Source organism: Pseudophryne corroboree, chromosome 11 (genome assembly GCF_028390025.1).
Source record: "Pseudophryne corroboree isolate aPseCor3 chromosome 11, aPseCor3.hap2, whole genome shotgun sequence".
NCBI classification, from domain to species: domain Eukaryota; kingdom Metazoa; phylum Chordata; class Amphibia; order Anura; family Myobatrachidae; genus Pseudophryne; species Pseudophryne corroboree.
The window spans coordinates 217,392,077-217,418,662 of NC_086454.1; the positions used below are offsets into that span (position 1 = coordinate 217,392,077).

At 46.5% G+C, this 26,586-nt stretch overlaps 1 protein-coding gene across 1 annotated transcript in view; it reads right to left on the reverse strand.

Moving 5' to 3' along the window:
• The window catches only part of EDC4 (enhancer of mRNA decapping 4), a 1,121,437-nt gene that overhangs the window by 945,632 nt on the left and 149,219 nt on the right, over window positions 1-26,586 (reverse strand). Inside the window, exon 3 of the mRNA XM_063945256.1 lies at window positions 18,689-18,800. Coding sequence (XP_063801326.1) covers window positions 18,689-18,800 — 112 coding nt within the window. The remainder of the gene's footprint in view (window positions 1-18,688; window positions 18,801-26,586) is intronic.

Consider the following 26,586-nt stretch of genomic DNA (forward strand, 5'->3'; position numbering starts at 1 on the left):
TTGAGATTGAGAATTGGTCAGAATGACCCATTTGGCTTCTAAATCAAAAATAGATTGGAGTAAAAACCCTGATCCCATTGTGATGGTGGTACTGGGATAATTACACCAGACTGAAGCAATTTCTGAACTGCTTCTTGCAGGGCGTTGGCCTTCGACTCTATACGAGACGGGCTGGTGCAAATAAATCTTTGAGGAGGCTGCCTCCTGAATGGGAACCCATACCCAAGAGATACCACCTTCTGCACCCAAGCATCTGTCGTTGACTGTTGCCATATGTGTGCAAAATGAAGGAGTCGGCCCCCAACCCTGGAATCTTCCAGGCGCAGGCCCAACTCCTCAGGCTGATGGTTTTTGTTCAGGCTTGGAAGCCGACTTTCTACTAACCCATTGCTTCCTACCCCTGGCCGATCTATTGAACTGGGGTTCCTTAGACTCCTCTTTAGCTTTCGCTTTGCCATCGAAAAATGCAGAAACTTTGATCCCCTAGGCTTAGGGTTATAACTAGCCGGAAATCTGACCTTTTTGGATTCAGCTTCTGATTCTAGAATATCTGATAATCATTTCCCAAACAATATATTACCCATGAAAGGCAATGCTTCCAACTCTTTCTTGGATTCTGTATCTGCTTTCCAAGTGCGTAGCCAAACTGCTCTACGAGCGGCTACGGTCAAGGCTGATGCTTTAGAAGCAATCGTACCCATATCAATTGCTGCTTCTTCCAAATTTTGGGCAGCTTGTCTTAAATGGCCTAAATGATACTCCTGCTCCCTATTAGGAGGGGAGAGGCCATTCTCTAGTTCCTCCCCATGGCCCGGCTCCTGCCGCACCAAAAAAAAAACTGATTTGACTGAGTCAGTGGGCGGGATTATATGGAGAAGCATCCTGGGAGGCCAGAAAGCTTGTGCCCATTTGGTGCCATTTCCGCTGTCGCTCCGGCATATCTCAGTGTTATCCTGTGGATAACCTGTGGACCCAGACAGAGAAATTATATATTATTTGGTATATTTTTATATGTATTTGTATGTTTTAACAGGGTGGTCTTCAGTTTGCCAGCTGTTGGGATCCCGGTGCATAGAATTCGGACACCCGGAATAACGACACCTTTTCTCCCTCTTGGGGGTCCAAGACCCCCCTGGAGGGAGAATAGATAGCGTGACCGCGCTCAGTGCGCCACCGTGCCCAAAACGTGGCGAGCCTGCAAGGGACTAATTTGCGCTCGCCCAATTGTCAGTATGCCGGCAGTCGGGATTCCGGCACCGGTATGCTGGCCGCTGGCATACCATACTACACCCGTTTTAACAATATGTTTGTTTAATCTGCAAAGATGTCCTTTGTCCCTGCAGCTTTCCTCCTGATGGGGCACCGCCGGACATCCTGGACACAGTGTGCTGGCCAGGAGGAACACAAGCATGTGAATCCCTTGGTAACAGATACAGCGAAAAGCATAAGTGCCGGGATGGAGCCGATTCAGGAGATGCTGGCTGCAGAGGTGGCGGGACGGATGTGTTTTCAATCTCGAGGGGTACATAAGGCGGTAAGTGGTGTATTATTGTTTGTACACTATCTGTATGGTCCTGACAACGGGGCAGTAAGTTCAGAAACATTGAATTCATGGAATACACATTTCTCTGACGTCCTAGTGGATGCTGGGAACTCCGTAAGGACCATGGGGAATAGCGGCTCCGCAGGAGACTGGGCACAAAAGTAAAAGCTTTCTGACTAGCTGGTGTGCACTGGCTCCTCCCCCTATGACCCTCCTCCAAGCCTCAGTTAGATTTTTGTGCCCGGCCGAGAAGGGTGCATGCTAGGTAGCTCTCCAGAGCTGCTTAGAGTAAAAGTTTTAAATAGGTTTTTTATTTTCAGTGAGACCTGCTGGCAACAGGCTCACTGCATCGTGGGACTAAGGGGAGAAGAAGCGAACTCACCTGAATGCAGAGTGGATTGGGCTTCTTGGCTACTGGACATTAGCTCCAGAGGGACGATCACAGGTTCAGCCTGGATGGGTCCCGGAGCCGCGCCGCCGGCCCCCTTACAGAGCCAGAAGAGCGAAGAGGTCCGGAAAAATCGGCGGCAGAAGACGTTCCTGTCTTCAATAAGGTAGCGCACAGCACTGCAGCTGTGCGCCATTGCTCTCAGCACACTTCACACTCCGGTCACTGAGGGTGCAGGGCGCTGGGGGGGAGCGCCCTGAGACGCAATAAAACATGTTTTAAACCTTATATGGCTAAAGAAATGCATCACATATAGCTCCTGGGCTATATGGATGCATTTAACCCCTGCCAGTTTTCCTAAAAAAAGCGGGAGAAAAGGCCGCCGTGAAGGGGGCGGAGCCTATCTCCTCAGCACACAAGCGCCATTTTCCCTCACAGCTCCGCTGGAAGGACGGCTCCCTGTCTCTCCCCTGCAGTCCTGCTACAGAATCAGGGTAAAACAAGAGAGGGGGGGCACTAATTGGCAGAAAATACATATACAGCAGCTATAGAAGGGAGAAACACTTATATAAGGTTATCCCTGCATATATATAGCGCTCTGGTGTGTGCTGGCAAACTCTCCCTCTGTCTCCCCAAAGGGCTCGTGGGGTCCTGTCCTCTATCAGAGCATTCCCTGTGTGTGTGCTGTGTGTCGGTACGATTGTGTCGACATGTATGAGGAGGAAAATGATGTGGAGGCGGAGCAATTGCCTGTAATAGTGATGTCACCCCCTAGGGAGTCGACACCTGACTGGATGGTAGTATGGAAGGAATTACGTGACAGTGTCAGCACTTTGCAAAAAACTGTTGACGACATGAGACAGCCGGCAAATCAGTTAGTGCCTGTCCAGGCGTCTCAAACACCATCCGGGGCTCTAAAGCGCCCGTTACCTCAGATGGTCGACACAGACCCAGACACGGATACTGACTCCAGTGTCGACGGTGACGAGACAAACGTAATGTCCAGTAGTGCCACACGTTACATGATCACGGCAATGAAGGAGGCTTTGAACATTTCTGATACTACAAGTACCACAAAAAGGGGTATTATGTGGGGTGTGAAAAAACTACCCATAGTTTTTCCTGAATCAGATGAATTAAATGAGGTGTGTGACAAAGCGTGGGTTTCCCCCGATAAAAATCTGCTGATTTCTAATAAATTATTGGCATTATACCCTTTCCCGCCAGAGGTTAGGGCGCGTTGGGAAACACCCCCTAGGGTAGATAAGGCGCTCACACGCTTATCAAAACAAGTGGCGTTACCGTCTCCTGATACGGCCGCACTCAAGGAACCAGCTGATAGAAAGCTGGAAAATATCCTAAAAGGTATATACACACATACTGGTGTTATACTACGACCAGCAATCGCCTCAGCCTGGATGTGCAGCGCTGGAGTGGCTTGGTCGGATTCCCTGACTGAAAATATTGATACCCTGGATAGGGACAGTATATTATTGACTATAGAGCATTTAAAGGATGCATTACTATATATGCGAGATGCACAGAGGGATATTTGCACCCTGGCATCAAGAGTAAGTGCGTTGTCCATTTCTGCCAGAAGAAGTTTATGGACACGACAGTGGTCAGGTGATGCGGATTCCAAACGGCATATGGAAGTTTTGCCGTATAAAGGGGAGGAGTTATTTGGGGTCGGTCTGTCAGACCTGGTGGCCACGGCGACGGCTGGGAAATCCACCTTTTTACCCCAGGTCACCTCTCAGCAGAAAAAGACACCGTCTTTTCAAACTCAGTCCTTTCGTCCCCATAAGGGCAAGCGGGCAAAAGGCCACTCATTTCTGCCCCGGGGCAGAGGAAGGGGAAAAAGACTGCAACAGGCAGCCTCTTCCCAGGATCAGAAGCCCTCCCCCGCTTCTGCCAAGTCTTCAGCATGACGCTGGGGCTTTACAAGCGGACTCAGGCACGGTGGGGGCCCGTCTCAAAAATTTCAACGCACAGTGGGCTCACTCGCAAGTGGACCCCTGGATCGTGCAGGTAGTATCACAGGGGTACAAATTGGAATTCGAGACGTCTCCCCCTCGCCGGTTCCTGAAGTCTGCTCTACCAACGTCTCCCTCCGACAGGGAGGCAGTATTGGAAGCTATTCACAAGCTGTATTCCCAGCAGGTGATAATCAAGGTACCCCTCCTACAACAGGAAAAGGGGTATTATTCCACGCTGTTTGTGGTACCGAAGCCGGACGGCTCGGTGAGACCGATTTTAAATCTGAAATCATTGAACACTTACATAAAAAGGTTCAAATTCAAGATGGAATCACTCAGAGCAGTGATAGCGAACCTGGAAGAAGGGGACTATATGGTGTCTCTGGACATCAAAGATGCCTATCTCCATGTCCCAATCTACCCTTCTCACCAAGGGTACCTCAGGTTTGTGGTACAGAACTGTCATTATCAGTTTCAGACGCTGCCGTTTGTATTGTCCACGGCACCACGGGTCTTTACCAAGGTAATGGCCGAAATGATGATTCTTCTTCGAAGAAAAGGCGTCTTAATTATCCCTTACTTGGACGATCTCCTGATAAGGGCAAGATCCAGGGAACAGTTAGAGGTCGGAGTAGCACTATCTCAGGTGGTGCTACGTCAGCACGGGTGGATTCTAAATATTCCAAAATCGCAGCTGATTCCAACAACACGTCTACTGTTCCTAGGGATGATTCTGGACACAGTCCAGAAAAAGGTGTTTCTCCCGGAGGAGAAGGCCAGGGAGTTATCCGAGCTAGTCAGGAAGCTCCTGAAACCAGGACAAGTGTCAGTGCATCAATGCACAAGAGTCCTGGGAAAGATGGTGGCTTCTTACGAAGCAATTCCATTCGGAAGATTCCATGCAAGGACTTTTCAGTGGGATCTGCTGGACAAATGGTCCGGATCGCATCTTCAGATGCATCAGCGGATAACCCTATCTCCAAGGACAAGGGTGTCTCTCCTGTGGTGGTTGCAGAGTGCTCATCTTCTAGAGGGCCGCAGATTCGGCATTCAGGACTGGATTCTGGTGACCACGGATGCCAGCCTGAGAGGCTGGGGAGCAGTCACACAGGGAAGAAATTTCCAGGGCTTGTGGTCAAGCATGGAAACGTCTCTTCACATAAATATCCTGGAACTAAGGGCAATTTACAATGCCCTAAGCCAAGCAAGGCCTCTGCTTCAGGGTCAGTCGGTATTGATCCAATCGGACAACATCACGGCAGTCGCCCACGTAAACAGACAGGGCGGCACAAGAAGCAGGAGGGCAATGGCAGAAGCTGCAAGGATTCTTCGCTGGGCGGAAAATCATGTGATAGCACTGTCAGCAGTGTTCATTCCGGGAGTGGACAACTGGGAAGCAGACTTCCTCAGCAGACACGACCTCCACCCGGGAGAGTGGGGACTTCATCCAGAAGTCTTCCACATGATTGTAAACCGTTGGGAAAAACCAAAAGGTGGACATGATGGCGTCCCGCCTCAACAAAAAACTAGACAGGTATTGCGCCAGGTCAAGGGACCCTCAGGCAATAGCTGTGGACGCTCTGGTAACACCGTGGGTGTACCAGTCAGTGTATGTGTTCCCTCCTCTTCCTCTCATACCCAAGGTATTGAGAATTATAAGACGGAGAGGAGTAAGAACTATACTCGTGGCTCCGGATTGGCCAAGAAGGACTTGGTACCCGGAACTTCAAGAGATGCTCACGGAGGACCCGTGGCCTCTACCTCTAAGGAAGGACCTGCTCCAGCAGGGACCTTGTCTGTTCCAAGACTTACCGCGGCTGCGTTTGACGGCATGGAGGTTGAACGCCGGATCCTGAAGGAAAAAGGCATTCCAGATGAAGTCATCCCTACCCTGGTCAAGGCCAGGAAGGATGTAACCGCAAAACATTATCACCGCATTTGGCGAAAATATGTTGCGTGGTGTGAGGCCAAGAAGGCCCCTACAGAGGAATTTCAACTGGGTCGTTTCCTGCATTTCCTGCAAACAGGACTATCTATGGGCCTAAAATTAGGGTCCATTAAGGTTCAAATTTCGGCCCTGTCGATCTTCTTCCAAAAAGAACTGGCTTCAGTGCCTGAAGTTCAGACGTTTGTCAAAGGGGTACTGCATATACAGCCTCCTTTTGTGCCTCCAGTGGCACCTTGGGATCTCAATGTAGTGTTGAGTCTCCTAAAATCACATTGGTTTGAACCACTCACCACTGTGGAATTGAAATATCTCACATGGAAAGTGGTCATGCTGTTAGCCCTGGCTTCAGCCAGGCGTGTCTCAGAATTGGCGGCTTTGTCGTATAAAAGCCCTTACCTAATTTTTCATTCAGACAGGGTAGAACTGAGGACTCGCCCTCAATTTCTCCCTAAGGTGGTTTCAGCATTTCACATGAACCAGCCTATTGTGGTGCCTGCGGCTACTAGGGACTTGGAGGACTCCAAGTTGCTGGACATAGTCAGGGCCCTGAAAATATATGTTTCCAGGACGGCTGGAGTCAGAAAATCTGACTCGCTGTTTATCCTGTATGCACCCAACAAGCTGGGTGCTCCTGCTTCTAAGCAGACGATTGCTCGTTGGATTTGTAGTACAATTCAGCTTGCACATTCTGTGGCAGGCCTGCCACAGCCAAAATCTGTAAAAGCCCATTCCACAAGGAAAGTGGGCTCATCTTGGGCGGCTGCCCGAGGGGTCTCGGCTTTACAACCTTGCCGAGCAGCTACTTGGTCAGGGGCAAACACGTTTGCTAAATTCTACAAATTTAATACCCTGGCTGAGGAGGACCTGGAGTTCTCTCATTCGGTGCTGCAGAGTCATCCGCACTCTCCCGCCCGTTTGGGAGCTTTAGTATAATCCCCATGGTCCTTACGGAGTTCCCAGCATCCACTAGGACGTCAGAGAAAATAAGAATTTACTTACCGATAATTCTATTTCTCATAGTCCGTAGTGGATGCTGGGCGCCCATCCCAAGTGCGGATTGTCTGCAATACTTATATATAGTTATTGTTACAAAAATCGGGTTGTTTATTGTTGTGAGCCATCTTTTCAGAGGCTCCTACGTTTATCATACTGTTAACTGGGTTCAGATCACAAGTTGTACGGTGTGATTGGTGTGGCTGGTATGAGTCTTACCCGGGATTCAAGATCCTTCCTTATTATGTACGCTCGTCCAGGCACAGTATCCTAACTGAGGCTTGGAGGAGGGTCATAGGGGGAGGAGCCAGTGCACACCAGCTAGTCAGAAAGCTTTTACTTTTGTGCCCAGTCTCCAGCGGAGCCGCTATTCCCCATGGTCCTTACGGAGTTCCCAGCATCCACTACGGACTATGAGAAATAGAATTATCGGTAAGTAAATTCTTATTATCTGCATCAAGACAGACAGACATTAGATATTTTTAGGGAGGGGTGCACTTGTTCCATTCTGAGTACCAATATTGTTCTAAAAAAAACAATTAAGAGTTACCTTACTACAGTAGGAACAGACAAAAAACAGGATTTTAATACCTACCGGTAAATCCTTTTCTCATAGTCCGTAGACGATGCTGGGGTCCACTTCATGACCATTAGGTATAGGGGTCATTTCGAGTTGTTCGCTCGTTGCCGATTTTCGCAACGGAGCGATTAAGGCAAAAATGCGCATGCGCATGGTACGCAGTGCACATGCGCTAAGTATTTTAGCTCAAAACTTAGTAGAGTTACTCACGTCCAACCAAAGAATTTCCATCGTTGAAGTGAGCGGAGTGTGATTGACAGGAAGTGGGTGTTTCTGGGCGGAAACTGGCAGTTTTCTGGGAGTGTGCGGAAAAACGCAGGCGTGCCTGGATAAAACGCGAGTGTGTCTGGAGAAACATGGGAGTGGCTGGCCGAACGCAGGGCGTGTTTGTGGCGTCAAACCAGGAATGAAACGGGCTGAGCTGATCGCAGTGTAGGAGTAAGTCTCAAGCTACTCAAACTGCTAAGAATTTTCTATTTGCAATTCTGCTAATCTTTCGTTCGCAATTCTGCTAAGCTAAGATACACTTCCAGAGGGCTGCGGCCTAGCATGTGCAATGCTGCTAAAATCTGCTAGCAAGCGAACATCTCGGAATGACCCCCATAGACTGTTCCGCAGGAGCCATGGGCACTCTTAAGACTTTTCAATGGGTGTGAACTTGCTCCTCCCTCTATGCCCCTCCTCCAGACCTCAGTTATAGGAGCTGTGCCCAGGGAGACGGACATTTCGAGGAAAGTATTTACTTTTATACTAACGGTGAGATTCATACCAGCTCACACCTCAACCACGCCGCACAACATGGCATTTAACATAACACACGCCAACAGGCATGAACCATTTACAGCAACATGCTGAAAACAAGTGTAACACAACTTGTGTAACTAAAATGAACAAAACTGAAGGTAAAGTACGCACTGGGACGGGTGCCCAGCATCCTCTATGGACTCGGAGAAAAGGATTTACCGGTAGGTATTAAAATCCTATTTTCTCATACGTCCTAGAGGATGCTGGGGGTCCACTTCATGACCATGGGGTTTATACCAAAGCTCCAATACGGGCGGGAGAGTGCGGATAACCCTGCAGCACCGATTGACCGAATTTGAGGTCTTCATCGGCTAAGGTGTCAAACCTGTAAAATTTTGCAAGTGTGTTTGACCCTGACCAAGTAGCTGCTCGGCAAAGTTGCAATGCCAAGACCACCCGGGCAGCCGCCCCCAGGTTGAGCCCACCTTCCTAGTAGAATGGGCCTTCACCGACGTAGGTAACGGCAATCCAGCGGTAGAATGTGCATGCTGAATCGTCCCTCTGATCCAGAGCGCAATAGTCTGCTTGGAAGCAGGACACCCAATCTTGTTGGGAGCATACATGACAAACAGAGCCTGTGTATTCCGTATCCTAGCTGTTCTACTGACATAAATCTTCAAAGCTCTAACCACATCTAGAGACTGACTGTGAACGTGTCAGTAACTACTGGCACCACAATAGGTTGGTTTATGTGGAAAGATGAAACCACCTTCGGAAGAAAATGTTGACGAGTTCTCAACTCTGCCCTATCTTCATGAAAGACCAGGTAAGGGCTCTTGTGAGACAAGACCCCCAATTCAGACACCCGCCTTGCGGAAGCCAATGCCAAAAGCATCACCACTTTCCAAGTGAGAAACTTCAACTCTATCTTTTGTAGAGGCTCAAAACAATCCGACTGAAGGAACTGCAACACCACATTAAGGTCCCATGGTGCCACTGGAGGCACAAATAGAGGCTGGATGTACAGAACCCCTTTAACGAAGGTCTGAACCTCTGGAAGAGCGGTCAATTGTTTTTGGGAAAAAATGGACGATGCCGAAATCTGGACCTTGATTGACCCCAATTGAAGGCCCGCCTCCACACCAGCCTGCAGAAAACGGAGAAAACGTCCCAACTGAAACTCTTCCGTAGGAGCCTTCTTGGATTCACACCAAGACACATGTTCTCCAAATACGGTGGTAATGTTTCGACGTTACTCCTTTCCAGGCCTGAATAAGTGTGGGAATGACTTCCTTTGGAATATCCTTTCGGGCTAGGAGCCGTCGCTTAACAGCCATGCCGTCAAAAGTAGCGGCGGTAAGTCTTGACGCATGCAAAGCCCCTGCTGCAGCAGGTCCTCGCGAAGAGGAGGAGGCCGAGGATCTTTTATGAGCAACTCCTGAAGATCTGGACACTAAGCCGTCCTTGGCCAGTCTGGGGCAATGAAGACTGCTCGAACCCTTGTTCTTCATATGATCCTGAGAACTATTGGGATCAGCGCAAGTGGAGGGAAGACATACACTTACCAGAATACCCACTGGGTCACTAGCGCAACCACTGCTATTGCTTGAGGGTCTCTCGACCTGGAACAATATTTCTGAAGCTTCTTGTTGCGACGAAATTACATAATTTCTACTTGAGGAACTCCCCGCAGGAGACATGGGCACTTTAAGAAAGACTTTGGACTCTGGGTGTGCACTGGCTCCTCCCTCTATGCCCCTCCTCCAGACCTCAGTTAGAGAAACTGTGCCCAGAGGAGATGGACAGTATGAGGAAAGGATTTTTAGGAATCCCAGGGCAAGATTCATACCAGCCACACCAATCACACCGTATAACTAGTGATAACTACCCAGTTAACAGTATGAACAAACAACGTAGTCTCTGTCTAAACCGATGAAACTATAACATAACCCTTATGTAAGCAATATCTATATACAAGTCTTGCAGAAGAAGTCCGCACTTGGGACGGGCGCCCAGCATCCTCTACGTACTACGAGAAATAGATTTACCGTTAAGTGTAAAATCTTATTTTCTCTAACGTCCTAGAGGATGCTGGGACTCCGTAAGGACCATGGGGATGTCAAAGTCAGAAAAATATCATGATGCACACTGCCATATTTGAACCTCATGCGTGTCCCCGCTGCGCGTGCATGAGCCCTTCCGTGCGTGCGTATACTCGCTGTCACGTGCACTCGTGGGCGCACAGTATGCGCATTTACGGTAGAGTTTGTGTGCGACTGGCGGGCGACTCGATCGTTACATATTTTAGTCATATAATGTATTTTGTAGATTATGGTCCCTTTGATAGAATCTGAAAGATTAGTTAATGTAGCATGTTCATGGACAAAGAGATCCCTCTTTGTTTGATACGAAGGGTCAGACAGGGGTTACACAGTGGTGTTTAGTATCCATCGGAAGAGTATTTAATTAGCCATATTCCGGTGTTGGTTAGAAACAGATTAATCGCTCGTGCGAATAGTTATGACCATAAGAAGTTTATGGACATATACTATGTTTGCACTTTATTACCCATGCGGCGGGAAACCTGAGATTCCCTCCCACCTGAGCAGTTTGAAATAGTCACAGCCCACCTGTATGAACCAACCTATGACCTTTTGTTATAATGCGGAGACGAATTCCTATGTCCAATGAACAATGAGATTATAGGTCCCTTTGTAGTATACTGTATGCAGGGTATATAAGATTAGCCATCCTGGGCAGCTCAGTCTCTCTCACTCCACAAACTGTTTTCAACTTGATTAACTGGGAGCTTGGTACCAGGAATATGCGCAGCGATCGTTCCCAGTGTGTGTAAGTAATTCTCTGTAATGATTCTCGCTCCTTGATTGTATTGGCCAAATTCTCTCTCTCTCTGTTTTAGTATAAGATTGTAACGTTATTGTATATTTCTGTCTAGATATTCTGTTAGTAATATATGTTAGTATGTAGAGTATAAGCTGTAACTGTGTACCCCTTTTGATATATCTAAATCCTCGTTAGTAAAGGTGTTAGAACCTCAGCAGGGTGTCTGTGTCTCTCTAGCTAGTACAAAGGGTTCAGTGTATCTCAATTACAAACAGCCTTGCTTAAATATCCAGGTCAAGCAGTGGTATATCATTACAGTGTAACAATACTAAAGGTATACAGTATAATCATATTCTGTGGTTAAAGTTTATAAAGGTTACTATTTGTGTGTATGCTCGCTGTGGGTATTTCCGTACACCCAGCACAGCGTGGGTACTTCATTTGCGTACCACGTGCGAGGTCTTCATACGCAAATAGCGTACGGAGTGCGTAGCATGTGCACATGGTTTAGCAGCCATTACGGCTACACGGTATTAATGTATAGCTAATGTTAAAAGGTAGATACCTGACTCTATCAGGGATTATACCAAAGCTTCCAAACGGGCGGGAGAGTGTGGATGACTCTGCAGCACCGATTGAGCAAACAGGGGGTCCTCTTCAGCCAGGGTATCAAATTTATAAAACTTCGCAAAGGTGTTTGACCCCGACCAAGTAGCTGCTCGGCACAACTGTAATGCCGAGCCCCCTCGGGCAGCCGCCCAAGAAGAGCCCACCTTCCTAGTGGAATGGGCCTTAACCGATTTAGGAAACGGCAATCCTGCCGTAGAATGCGCCTGCTGAATCGTGTTACAGATCCAACGAGCAATAGTCTGCTTTGAAGAAGGCGCGACAATTTTTTTGGCTGCATACAGAATAAACAGCGCTTCAGTCTTCCTGACCCTCGCTATTCTGGCCACATAAATCTTCATAGCCCTGACCACATCAAGGGACTCGGAATTCTCCTAGTCACATGTAGCCACAGGCACGACAATAGGTTGATTCATATGAAAAGAGGAAACAACTTTAGGCAGAAATTGAGGACGAGTCCTCAATTCTGCCCTATCCACGTGGAAAACCAGATAGGGGCTTTTATGTGACAAAGCCGCTAATTCCGAAAAACGCCTCGCAGAAGCCAAGGCCAACAACATGACCATTTCCAAGTGAGATATTTCTACTCCACTGTTTTGAGTGGTTCAAACCAAGGCGACTTGAGGAAACTTAATACCACATTAAGATCCCACGGCGCCACCAGAGGTACAAAAGGAGGCTGAATATGCCGCACCCCCTTCACGAATGTCTGTACTTCAGGAAGAGAAGCCAATTCTTTTTGAAAGAAAATGGATAAGGCCAAAATTTAGACCTTTGTGGACCCTAATTTTAGGCCCAAATTCACTCCTGTTTGCAGGAATTGAAGCAGGCGACCCAAATGGAACTCCTCCCCAAGTCCTTCGTGGCCAATCTGAAACAATGAGGACTGTTCTGACTCTTCTTAGTCTTATTATTCTCAACACCTTGGGTACGAGAGATAGAGGAGGGAACACATAGACCGATCTGAACACCCAAGGTGTCACTAGAGCGTCAACCGCTACCGCCTGAGGGTCTCTTGACCTGGCGCAATACCGCTTTAGCTTTTTGTTGAGACGGGACGCCATCATGTCTATCTGAGGAAGTCCCCACCGACCCATGATCTGTGCGAAGACTTCTTGATGAAGTCCCCACTCTCCCGGATGCAGGTCGTGTCTGCTGAGGCAGTCCGCTTCACAGTTGTCCACCCTCGGGATGAATACTGCTGATAGGGCGCTTACATGGCCTTCCGCCCAGCGAAGAATCCTGGACGCTTCTGCCATGGCCACTCTGCTCCTTGCACCGCCTTGGCGGTTTACATAAGCCACTGCTGTGACATTGTCCGACTGAATCAGAACCGGTTTGTCCCGAAGCAATGCCTCCGCTTGGTGTAGGGCGTTGTATATGGCCCTCAACTCCAGGACGTTGATGTGGAGACAAGACTCTAGATTTGACCAGAGACCTTGGAAATTTCTTCCCCGTGTGACTGCTCCCCAACCTCGGAGGCTTGCGTCCGTGGTCACCAGGATCCAGTCCTGAATTCCGAACCTGGGGCCTTCAAGGAGGTGAGCACTGCGCAACCACCACAGGAGAGATACCCTGGCTCTGGGAGACAGGGTGTTCCTCTGATGCATTTGTAAATGGGACCCAGACCATTTGTCCAGTAGATCCCATTGAAAGGTCCTCGCATGGAACCTTCCGAAGGGGATGGCCTCGTACGAAGCCACCATCTTCCCCAGGACACGCGTGCAGTGATGCACTGAAACCTTTTTTTTAGCTTTAATAGGTTCCTGACCAGGGCTATGAGCTCCTGAGCCTTTTCCATCGGAAGAAAAACCTTTTTCTGGTCTGTGTCTAGAATCAGACCCAAAAAGGTCAGACGCGTTGTAGGGACTAGCTGGGACTTCGGTATATTGAGAATCCAACATCCTCACCGACAGCGACACACTGTCCAGCAACTTCTCCCGAGATCTCGCCTTTATGAGGAGATCGTCCAAGTATGGGATAATTGTGACACCCTGCTTGCGCAGGAGCACCATCATTTCCGCCATTACCTTGGTGAAAATTCTCGGGGCTGTGGAAAGCCCAAACGGCAACGTCTGAAATTGGCAATGACAGTCCTGTACTGCAAATCTCAGGAACGCCTGGTGAGGAGGGAAAATCGGAACATGAAGGTATGCATCCTTTATGTCCAGAGACACCATCCAATCCCTCCCCATCCAGGCTTGCGATGACCGCTCTGAGCGAGTCCATATTGAACTTGAACTTTTTCAAGTACAAGTTTACGGATTTTAGATTCAAAATGGGCCTGACCGAACCGTCAGGTTTCGGGACCACAAACAGGGTTGAGTAATACCACTTTCCTTGCTGGAGAAGAGGAACTGTGACTATCACCTGTTAAAGATACAATTTTTTAATTGCAGTCAACACTAACTCCCTCTCTGACGGGGAAGCTGGCAGAGCAGATTTGAAAAACCGGCGAGGAGGCACGTCTTCGAATTCCAGCCTGTATCCCTGAGAAACAATCTCTATAGCCCAGGGATCCACCTGTGAGTGAACCCAAACCTGGCTGAAAAATCGAAGACGTGCTCCCACTTGAGCTGACTCCCCCCGGGAAGCCCCAGCATCATGCGGTGGACTTTGCAGATGTAGGGGAAGACTTCTGCTCCTGGGAACTACCTGCATGCAGCTTTTTTCCCTTGCCTTTTCCTCTGGCAAGGAAGGACGATCCCCGTCCCTTCTTGCTTTTATTGGAACGAAAGGACTGCGTCTGATAATGAGGTGCCTTTTTAGTATGCTGCGGGGGGACATAAGGCAAGAAATTCGATTTACCGGCCGTAGCAGTAGAGACAAGGTCTGAGAGGCCGTCTCCAAATTCCTCCTCCCCCTTGTAAGGCAACGACTGCATATGCCGCTTTGAGTCGGCATCCCCCGTCCATTGTCGGGTCCACAAGAGTCTCCTAGCAGAAATAGACATAGTATTTATTCTGGAGCTTAGTAAACAAATGTCTCTTTGAGCATCCCTCATATATAAAGCAGCATCTTTGATATGCTCTAGGGTCATTAGAATGGTATCCTTATGTAGAGTGTCAATTTCCGTAGGTAAGGAATCCGTCCATGCTGCGACAGCACTACAAACCCAGGTCAATGCCATAGCCGGTCTAACGATAGTACCGGAATGTGTGTAAATGTGCTTCATGGTAACCTCCTGCTTACGATCAGCAGGATCCTTGAGGGAAGCTGTATCCTGAGAAGGCAGTGCCACCTTCTTGGATAAGCGTGTCAGCGCCTTGTCTACCTTAGGCGAAGATTCCCATCGCATCCTGTCCTTTTGTGGAAAGTGATACGCCATAAGAATCCTTTTGGGAACTTGTAGTCTCCTATCTGGAGATTCCCAAGCCTTTTCGCACAAGTCGCTTAGATCAAATGAGGACGGAAAAGTGACCTCAGGCTTTTTCCCTTTATACATGTGTACCCTCGTGTCAGGGACAGGGGGTTCATCAGTGATATGCAAAACCTCTTTAATGGCAATAATCATGTAACGAATACCTTTTGCCACCTTTGGCTGTAATTTTGCATCTTCATAGTCGACACTAGAGTCAGTATCTGTGTCGGTATCTGTGTCAGTGATCTGGGATATGGTGCGTTTTTGAGAACCCGAAGGTCCTGGTGCCACAGGGACAGGCATGGTCTGACTACCTGACTGATCCCTAGCTTCAGCATTGTCTAATCTCTTATGCAGTAAATTTACATTTGCATTCAAGACATTCCACATATCCACCCAGTCCGGTGTCGGCGTTGCCGACAGCGACCTGAATCATGCACTCCCCCCTCCTCCTTAGGTGAGCCTTCCTCGTCAAACATGTCGACACACGTACCGACACACTTCACACACACATAGAATCTCTTTTCTGAAAACAAGTTCCCTCTGAGGCCCCTTGGAGAGACAGAGAGAGAGTATGCCAGCACACACCCTAGCGCTATATAACCCTGGAGAAAAACACAGTATGTTTACCCAGTAGCGCTGCTTAATGTATAAACGCCAATGATGTGCCCCCCCTCTACTTTAAAACCCCCTTTCACCGTGTGTCAAGCAGGGGAGAGTCCGGGGAGCTTCCTCTCAGCGGTGCTGTGGAGAGAAAATGGCGCTGGTGAGTGCTGAGGGAGAAGCCCCGCCCCCTCGGCGGCGGGCTTCTGTCCCGCTCAAACTTACTAAAAAATGGCGGGGGCTCTTTAATATACATGTACAGTGCCCACTTGTACATGTATACAGACTTTTGCCATAGGAGAGATGTTTTATTGCTGCCCAGGGCGCCCCCCCTGCGCCCTGCACCCTTACAGTGACCGGAGTGTGTGAGGTGTACGGGAGCAATGACACACAGCTGCGGTGCTGTGCATTACCTCAGTGAAGAACCGAAGGCTTCTGCCGCCTTAGACGTTTTCTGGCTTCGTTTCTTCTGGCTCTGTGAGGAGAACGGCGGCGCGGCGCTGGGGTGAACGCCCAGGACGAACCTGTGTTCACTCCCTCTGGAGCTAATGGTGTGCAGTAGCCGAGGAAGTTGAGCCTATCATTTAAGTAGGTCTGCTCCTCTCTCCTCAGTCCCTCGATGCAGGGAGCCTGTTGCCAGCAGTGCTCCCTGAAAGAGAAAAAATCCTAAAAAAATGCTTTCTAAGCAGGAAACTCAGGAGAGCTCCCTGCAGTGCACCCATTCTCCTCTGGGCACAGTCTAAAACTGAGGTCTGGAGGAGGGGCATAGAGGGAGGAGCCAGTGCACACCCAGAGTCCAAAGTCTTTCATAAAGTGCCCATGTCTCCTGCGGAGCCCGTCTATTCCCCATGGTCCTTACGGAGTCCCAGCATCCTCTAGGACGTTAGAGAAATAGGAGTTTGTATGTGTGTGTATGTATGAGTTTGTATGTGTGTGTATGTATGAGTTTGTATGTATGAGTTTGTATGTGTGTGTATGTATGAGTTTGTATGTGTGTGTATGTATGAGTGTGTGAGTGTATGTATGTATGTATGAATGAATGAATGAATGAATGAATGAATGAATGAATGAATGAATGAATGAATGAATGAATGAATGAGTGTGTGTGTGTGTGTGTGTGTGTGTGTGTGTGTGTGTGTGTGTGTGTGTGTGTGTGTGTGTGTGTGTGTGTGTGTGTGTGTGTGTTTTTACACTAAAGTCAGAGGTGTATGACTTAAGATTTGGTTGCCAAGAAGTGGGTTCCCATCAGCTATATTTGGCAATTCAGGTATGCAATACTCTCTGTTTGGACTGCCTTGGGCTAGCACTGGTGCAATGTGTATAAATGTGCTCTACCTGGTGCAATGTGCATAAATGTGCTCTAGCTGGTACAATGTGCATAAATGTACTCTACCTGGTGCAATGTGCATAAATGTGCTCTACCTGGTGCAATGTGCATAAATGTGCTCTACCTGGTGCAATGTGCATAAATGTGCTCTACCTGGTGCAATGTGCATAAATGTGCTCTACCTGGTGCAATGTGCATAAATGTGCTCTACCTGGTGCAATGTGCATAAATGTGCTCTACCTGGTGCAATGTGTATAAATGTGCTCTACCTGGTGCAATGTGCATAAATGTGCTCTAACTGGTACAATGTGCATAAATGTGCTCTACCTGGTGCAATGTGCATAAATGTGCTCTACCTGGTGCAATGTGTATAAATGTGCTCTACCTCATGCAGTGTGTATAAATGTGCTCTACATGGTGCAGTGTGTATATCATCATCTACCTGGCGCAGTGTGTATAGGACGTTCTACCTGGTGCACTGTGTATAAGCGGCACTACTGTGTGGTGCAATGTGAATTGGCACTATTATGTGGCCACACCCCTTCCCCACGAAGCCACGCCCCTAAAATGTTTCAACGTGCCTCCGGCACGCACTGTCCATGCTTCCATTCTTTGGAATATGGGAGGGGGAACACCAATTCACTTTCTGCCGGAGGGCGCCAAAATGTCTAGTTACAGCTCTGGTTCAGAGTGTTCTGTATGCTACACAGCCCAGCAGCATTATCACACCCCATCCTCCTCTTACTCCAATTTTCAAGTATCCAAATCAAGTCTGTTTTCATATTTGAATCAGTAATAAGAAACTTCATTCCGATGGGACCCAGAAAAGGACAGGTAGGACCCCAATTTTTAAAAGTTAGAGGTCCCTGGGACCCATTTTTGTTTTCGTCTCAGCGCGATCACTGGTTCATCCTGTGTACTTCCTTGAATTGCATTCTGGTATCCACGTGATACAACCCTCAGTATCCCTTAGTTGTGAGTGATGTTATAGTCATTGCTGCTTTTAGTTGGATCTCAAACTGTAGGTTTGAGTAACAGACTATCGTGTCATACCTGTAAAACACCTTCTAAAATACTGAGGGCATGGCCTGTAATTTTTGCCCTCCCTAACAGTTGTCTGAGAGACCGCACGGGATGCCTGATCTGCTTCTCTTGTAGTATTTTCGAAGACCTACCTTCTGTCATTTGTCAAGTTTACTTCTTAAAAAGTAATGAATGCTCAAATAGTAAAGTCCAGAGAGACCTCATATAAGTATATCATTGCTTATCTACATTATTTTCAAATTCTTAAACAGATGTTTTGAAATTATGTCCTCTAAACACATTCTACATTTATCAGGTACCTGTTATTCGTATCTTTGCTTTTAAAGTACCCAGGAATATGCCACGCCCATTGACGAAGGGCAAATGACACAATTGTACCAGTAAGCACCATACATACAATCATTGAATATCAAGTTTACATGTTTGAAACACTCAATGAGTTGTTTATGCAATATTAAAGGAAATAGAGGGGATGAGAGTTACTAAGTAAACTCTCTGAACTGATGACAGTATTTATAAGGAAAAAAAATGACACTAATGTTTGCACAATTAAAAAATATAGAAATAAAAACCATGCATAAACAAATCACACTAACATGGCTTCAAGATAGAAACCAAATTTATACTTTTGTCATTCTTTAAGGAATTTAACTATAACTTAGACAGTATAAAATGCTATTAATTTAAATGTTGTGAAAAACTTTTACCTTGTTGCTTCCTCTAGCCTTACTGCAGATACTTGAATCGTTACTGGCCACAATTTCAACATCTTTGCCTATAATCTCAATACAAGAAGAGGAGTCACCTCCGGAGAGGCAACTGTAAAAAAAAAAAAAAAAATATATATATATATATATTGTAAATTACCAGGTTTCAACATATTTCATTAAAATACAAATCAACATAAAACAGTTTCTCCATCTTCAAGATACTTTGGATTATTGTACATGCTATACTGTATGTAGCTTTCACAAAACGCATAGCTATATTTCCTTTTAGCCATCTTTGCAACCATATATCTTTATCCCCAGCAGTGTTAGATATCTGCGTTGTTCTTGGATATAACCGCTGATTTATAGATACAATTTTAATACATGCAGTGAAAGCAATACTTTAAGAAAATTACCACAAAAAAAACAACTATTTCTGAAGTATTTACAATGGACTGGCGTCTCGCTGACATACTGGGTGAGGCCAAAAAATCTCTCAGATTTTAAAGGTGTCAAAGTCAAAAATATTACATAAAGAGAACATACAAACTACACACATTTAAGTCACTATACTTGCAAATATGCGCAGTGAGCACAGCAATATATGGTAACTCACGCATTTACACGGACATGCCACAGAGATGGATTCGACACTTATTTCATACAGTACATAATTAAAATAATATCAAGCACCAGACATCATGGTGATTTAAAATTACCTAATGAATTAATGTAATGAATGTGTATTATTTGAACGGAACCAGATACACCTGTCTTGTTTACTATTAAAACAAGCAGATTGGTGTGTAGATTAATTTGATACTTGTTGTGAAGTTGTGGGACATTGCAACAGATAGTTATGATTATATGTATAAAAGCTAAAATCACTTTGTTAGAACAATGAATGATACAGTGAACAGGGAACTCAAGCCAACCCTTTTGGCAGTTTTCATAGACAACCTGATCAGCATATACAAAGAAAATAGTGACTCATTCATAGAGAGAGGGACCCCTCCCCGAGGAACTAGTCACACAGGAAAGTAGTTCCTGGCTAGGGGGGAGGTCAGAGTCAGTTGCTTGTGGTCTCAGAGGAAGATGGAGGTCTTGCATGATTTTAAAGAGGAAAGAGAGAAAGACAGAGTCATATGGAGAGACAAACTAATAATGAGAAAGATCTGGTAATTGTATCGCTGGCATTTAACTATAACTATATGTAACTGTGTTTTAACTATGTTCTAACTGTTTTCTGTGAGTGTGTAACCATGTAATTATATATATATACTGTACTTTGTAATATATATTGTATCCATATTCTTTTAACAAGAAATATATACTTCATTGAGCCTTGGAACTCAGATAATGTGTGGGTGTATCGTTTTTCTCTTATGGGATGCTGTAGTATGCTTATGAGGTGTTCTGCGATGTAAGCGCACATTTATGGGATTTGGTAATAAGATGTGCAGGCATTTACAATACATATATATTAGAGCGGGCATCTTAAATATTTGTGAGAAATCTAAAAATGGCAGTCATAGATGGGGGCTCGTCCGGGATATCAGGGTCTTAATGATGCACTGTACATTACAAATGTGGCTGTAATTGACCGGCTCCAATGGACGCATTGAGAAGCTGATAAAAATGGCATTCATAGATGGGGGCTCGTCCCTTGAATTTCATATCATTCACGTTAATGTATTGTTGTGTTATCAGTAAGCCAATAATATGAAATTCAAGGGACAAGGTTTCTCAGAATATTTAAGATGCTAAAATTTATTTTTATTGTTGCAAAACAAGGTTCCAATGTGTCATATTGTGTTTGATTCAGATTGTATTGTTTATCTGTTTAAGTAGGTTTAAAAGTACATTTAAAAGTTGCTGCATAGCCTTGATATTGTGTTTTTCTTTTTTTTTTTTTAACTCAGGCCTAAAATAACTTTAGGGGCTGGCATGGTGATTTTCTTTGTGACAAAAGAAGCCGCATGGTCTGTCCTCCATTTTGTGTAACCCTCATGGATGTGAAAGGGGGAGGAGCAGCGGCCATTTTGGGAATGTCAAAAAAAAAAATTCTGAATGGCTGATTTTCAGTTAAATCAGGAATAATCAGCCGTCCTTTGAAAAAAAAAAAAAAGAAAAAGAAATCACCATTTAATGAGTTACCAATGCATTTATTTAACCCATGCATAAGCAATTATAAATAGTTCAGATAGGGTTTAATGTAAGTTAATAGTAAAATTAACATTTGATTTAAGAACGACACACAGAGAAAGGTTTTTTTTTGTTTTTTTCCCCCCTGGGATTCAGTTGGACTGCTTGTTGTAGGACAGCCATTGAAATGCAAATTAACCTGTGTAACTGGTTTATTTTTCTCCAAGCAGTGAAGAAAATCACCCTCACACACAGTCAAGGGCACATTCATATGCAAATTAGAGAAGTGAATAGGTCTCATAGATGTAATAGTGAGTTCATATCAATGTATGTTCTACAAGATAGCTATACAATGTGAATCATACTATTGGAAGATTATTAGATTAATTTAGAATTGTATTGTATCTGTGTATTTTCACCTATCTACCTTCCTGTTTGCCATTTATCATTGATAATGTGCGGAGAAAGATTTGTTGCTATTGGTAGTTAAAAAGGAAAATTAATACATAAGGGAGTAATTTGTAAAACACACACACGTCTTTGCCTAAGATACAAGGGAGATCTGTGTGGTGCTCGGTAAATGATTACAGTTAAATATCATTTGCATTGATAGAAACGTGTTACTTGTGTTACTGTGGACGTGTCTGGCCTGTGTACACGTGTCCCTAACAAAGGGCGGGACAAGCGTACGCGACGCAAGGGTCGACGCACGGAGCGTATATATTACGCAGCGAAGCATACGGGTACGCCCACATAATACAAATCACACGATAGTATTGTTTTAGTAGGCGATACGGAAGCAACACGATAATAGCACAAGTTAATCTCAGTATCCTAAATTATAATCTAAAAAGAACCTTCTCTAGTTGCAACTACTCTGGTACTAACCGGCGATACTGAATGAAAGAAATTTCTGTACAGAAATGAAAGTAAAGAGTATATGAGGTGAAGGAGTGAGTGTGCAAATAAAGGTATTCTTTTGTGAACCCACAAATCGAGATCCCGTCGGAGACCACATCAGGTGAGTGGACACTTGGTGGCGTGGGACTGGCTTGCCTGCGTTAACATTATATAAGGTAAAGGAGCAAGTAGTATTCGCAAACAAAAAGAATTGCGAAGGTTAAAGCGCAGCCCAGGAGGTTGGCGTAGCACCCATATAGACACAAGTTGAGCTCCGGCTGAAGGTTTCACAGCCTAAACAAACGATTCCGCTGGTCGTAAGGCGTATAAATAATAGTTATTTATACGAAGTGCGACTGTACCGCATGTAATTGTGTGCATTAGTTTGTTACCTTGATACCCATTAAAAATTTATTGTGGGATCATAAACGCTATTTGTACACTCTAACGTGATTTAGGTTTTTGTTATTTTAAGGGAGTTTCGCTGTTCACTCAGGAAATCTCCAACAACTAATACTTACTGGGGAGGGTAGCATACTCCCACACGCCCCAGTAAAATAAGAATTTACTTACCGATAATTCTATTTCTTGTAGTCCGTAGTGGATGCTGGGGACTCCGTAAGGACCATGGGGAATAGCGGCTCCGCAGGAGACTGGGCACATCTAAAGAAAGATTTAGGACTATCTGGTGTGCACTGGCTCCTCCCCCTATGACCCTCCTCCAAGCCTCAGTTAGGATACTGTGCCCGGACGAGCGTACACAATAAGGAAGGATTTTGAATCCCGGGTAAGACTCATACCAGCCACACCAATCACACTGTACAACTTGTGATCTGAACCCAGTTAACAGCATGATAACAGAGGAGCCTCTAGAAAAGATGGCTCACTACAGCAATAAGTTCTAGAGATGAGCGGATTCGGTTTTACTAGGTTTTACTCGGTTCTCAAAACCGAATCTTATTGGCTTTCCAAAACACGTGACATCCGTGAGCCAATAAGATTCGGTTTTGAGAACCGAGTAAAACCGAGTAAAACCGAATCCGCTCATCTCTAGCAATAACCCGATTTTTTGGTAACAATAACTATGTACCAGTATTGCAGACAATCCGCACTTGGGATGGGCGCCCAGCATCCACTACGGACTACGAGAAATAGAATTATCGGTAAGTAAATTCTTATTTTCTCTAACGTCCTAAGTGGATGCTGGGGACTCCGTAAGGACCATGGGGATTATACCAAAGCTCCCAAACGGGCGGGAGAGTGCGGATGACTCTGCAGCACCAATTGAGAGAACTCCAGGTTCTCCTCAGCCAGGGTATCAATTTTGTAGAATTTTACAAACGTATTTGCTCCTGACCAAGTAGCTGCTCGGCAAAGTTGTAAAGCCGAGACCCCTCGGGCAGCCGCCCAAGATGAGCCCACCTTCCTTGTGGAGTGGGCATTTACAGATTTTTGGCTGTGGCAGGCCTGCCACAGAATGTGCAAGCTGAATTGTACTACAAATCCAACGAGCAATAGTCTGCTTAGAAGCAGGAGCACCCAGCTTGTTGGGTGCATACAGGATAAACAGCGAGTCAGATTTTCTGACTCCAGCCGTCCTGGAAACATATATTTTCAGGGCCCTGACAACGTCTAGCAACTTGGAGTCCTCCAAGTCCCTAGTAGCCGCAGGCACCACAATAGGTTGGTTCAGGTGAAACGCTGAAACCACCTTAGGGAGAAACTGAGGACGAGTCCTCAATTCCGCCCTGTCCGAATGGAAAATCAGATAAGGGCTTTTACAGGATAAAGCCGCCAATTCTGACACGCGCCTGGCCCAGGCCAGGGCCAACAGCATGACCACTTTCCATGTGAGATATTTTAACTCCACAGATTTAAGTGGTTCAAACCAATGTGACTTTTGGAACCCAAAAAACTACATTGAGATCCCAAAGTGCCACTGGAGGCACAAAAGGAGGCTGTATATGCAGTACCCCTTTTACAAACGTCTGAACTTCAGGGACTGAAGCTAGTTCTTTTTGGAAGAAAATTGACAGGGCCGAAATTTGAACCTTAATGGACCCCAATTTCAGGCCCCTAGACACTCCTGTTTGCAGGAAATGTAGGAATCGACCCAGTTGAATTTCCTCCGTCGGGCCTTACTGGCCTCGCACCACGCAACATATTTTCGCCAAATGCGGTGATAATGTTTTGCGGTTACATCCTTCCTGGCTTTGATCAGGATAGGGATGACTTCATCCGGAATGCCTTTTTTCCTTCAGGATCCGGCGTTCAACCGCCATGCCGTCAAACGCAGCCGCGGTAAGTCTTGGAACAGACAGGGTCCTTGTTGGAGCAGGTCCCTTCTTAGAGGTAGAGGCCACGGATCCTCCGTGAGCATCTCTTGAAGTTCCGGTTACCAAGTCCTTCTTGGCCAATCCGGAGCCACGAATATAGTGCTTACTCCTCTCCATCTTATCAATCTCAGTACCTTGGGTATGAGAGGCAGAGGAGGGAACACATACACTGACTGGTACACCCACGGTGTTACCAGAGCGTCTACAGCTATTGCCTGAGGGTCCCTTGACCTGGCGCAATACCTGTCGAGTTTTTCCCAACGGTTTATAATCATGTGGAAGACTTCTGGGTGAAGTCCCCACTCTCCCGGGTGGAGGTCGTGCTGAGGAAGTCTGCTTCCCAGTTGTCCACTCCCGGAATGAATACTGCTGACAGTGCTATCACATGATTTTCCGCCCAGCGAAGAATCCTTGCAGCTTCTGCCATTGCCCTCCTGCTTCTTGTGCCACCCTGTCTGTTTACGTGGGTGACTGCCGTGATGTTGTCCGACTGGATCAACACCGGCTGACCTTGAAGCAGAGGTCTTGCTAAGCTTAGAGCATTGTAAATGGCCCTTAGCTTCAGGATATTTATGTGAAGTGATGTCTCCAGGCTTGGCCATAAGCCCTGGATATTCCTTCCCTGTGTGACTGCTCCCCAGCCTCGCAGGCTGGCATCCGTGGTCACCAGGACCCAGTCCTGAATGCCGAATCTGCGGCCCTCTAGAAGATAAGCACTCTGCAACCACCACAGGAGGGACACCCTTGTCCTTGGTGACAGGGTTATCCGCTGATGCATCTGAAGATGCGACCCGGACCATTTGTCCAGCAGGTCCCACTGGAAAGTTCTTGCGTGGAATCTGCCGAAAGGGATTGCTTCGTAGGAAGCCACCATTTTACCCAGAATCCTTGTGCATTGATGCACTGAGACTTGGCTCGGTTTTAGGAGGTTCCTGACTAGCTCTGATAACTCCCTGTCTTTCCCCTCCGGAAGAAACACCTTTTTCTGGACTGTGTCCAGGATCATCCCTAGGAACCGAAGACAAGTCGTCGGAACCAGCTGCGATTTTGGAATATTGAGAATCCAATCGTGCTGCCGCAACACTACCTGAGATAGTGCTACACCGACCTCCAACTGTTCCCTGGATCTTACCCTTATCAGGGAATCGTCCAAGTAAGGGATAACTAAAATTCCCTTCCTTCGGAGGAATATCATCATTTCGGCCATTACCTTGGTAAAGACCCGGGGTGCCGTGGACCATCCATACGGCAGCGTCTGAACTGATAGTGACAGTTCTGTACCATAAACCTGAGGTACCCTTGGTGAGAAGGGTAAATTTTGACATGAAGGTAAGCATCCTTGATGTCCCGAGACATCATGTAGTCCCCTTCTTCCAGGTTCGCAATCACTGCTCTGAGTGACTCAATCTTGAATTTGAACCTCTGTATGTAAGTGTTCAAAGATTTTAGATTTAGAATCGGTCTCACCGAGCCGTCCGGCTTCGGTACCACAACAGTGTGGAATAATACCCCGTTCCCTGTTGCAGGAGGGGTACCTTGATTATCACCTGCTGGGAATACAGCTTGTGAATGGCTTCCAAAACTGTCTCCCTGTCAGAAGGAGACATCGGTAAAGCCGACTTTAGGAAAACGGCGAGGGGGAGACGTCTCGAATTCTAATTTGTACCCCTGAGATATCACCTGAAGGATCCAGGGGTCTACTTGCGAGTGAGCCCACTGCGCGCTGAAATTCATTGAGACGGGCCCCCCACCGTGCCTGATTCTGCTTGTAAAGCCCCAGCGTCATACTGAGGGCTTGGCAGAGGCGGGAGAGGGTTTCTGTTCCTGGGAACTGGCTGATTTCTGCAGCCTTTTTCCTCTCCCTCTGTCACGGGGCAGAAATGAGGAACATTTTGCCCGCTTGTCCACGAAAAGACTGCGCCTGATAATACGGCGTCTTCTCATGTTGAGAGGCGACCTGGGGTACAAACGTGGATTTCCCAGCTGTTGCCGTGGCCACCAGGTCTGAAAGACCGACCCCAAATAACTCCTCCCCTTATTAAGGCAATACTTCCAAATGCCGTTTGGAATACGCATCACCTGACCACTGACGTGTCCATAACCCTCTACTGGTAGAAATGGACAACGCACTTAGACTTGATGCCAGTCGGCAAATATTCCGCTGTGCATCACGCATATATAGAAATGCATCTTTTAAATGCTCTATAGGCAAAAATATACTGTCCCTATCTAGGGTATCAATATTTTCAGTCAGGGAATCCGACCACGCCAACCCAGCACTGTACATCCAGGCTGAGGCGATTGCTGGTCGCAGTATAACACCAGTATGTGTGTAAATACATTTTAGGATACCCTCCTGCTTTCTATCAGCAGGATCCTTAAGGGCGGCCATCTCAGGAGAGGGTAGAGCCCTTACAAGCGTGTGAGCGCTTTATCCACCCTAGGGGGTGTTTCCCAACGCACCCTAACCTCTGGCGGGAAAGGATATAATGCCAATAACATTTTAGAAATTAT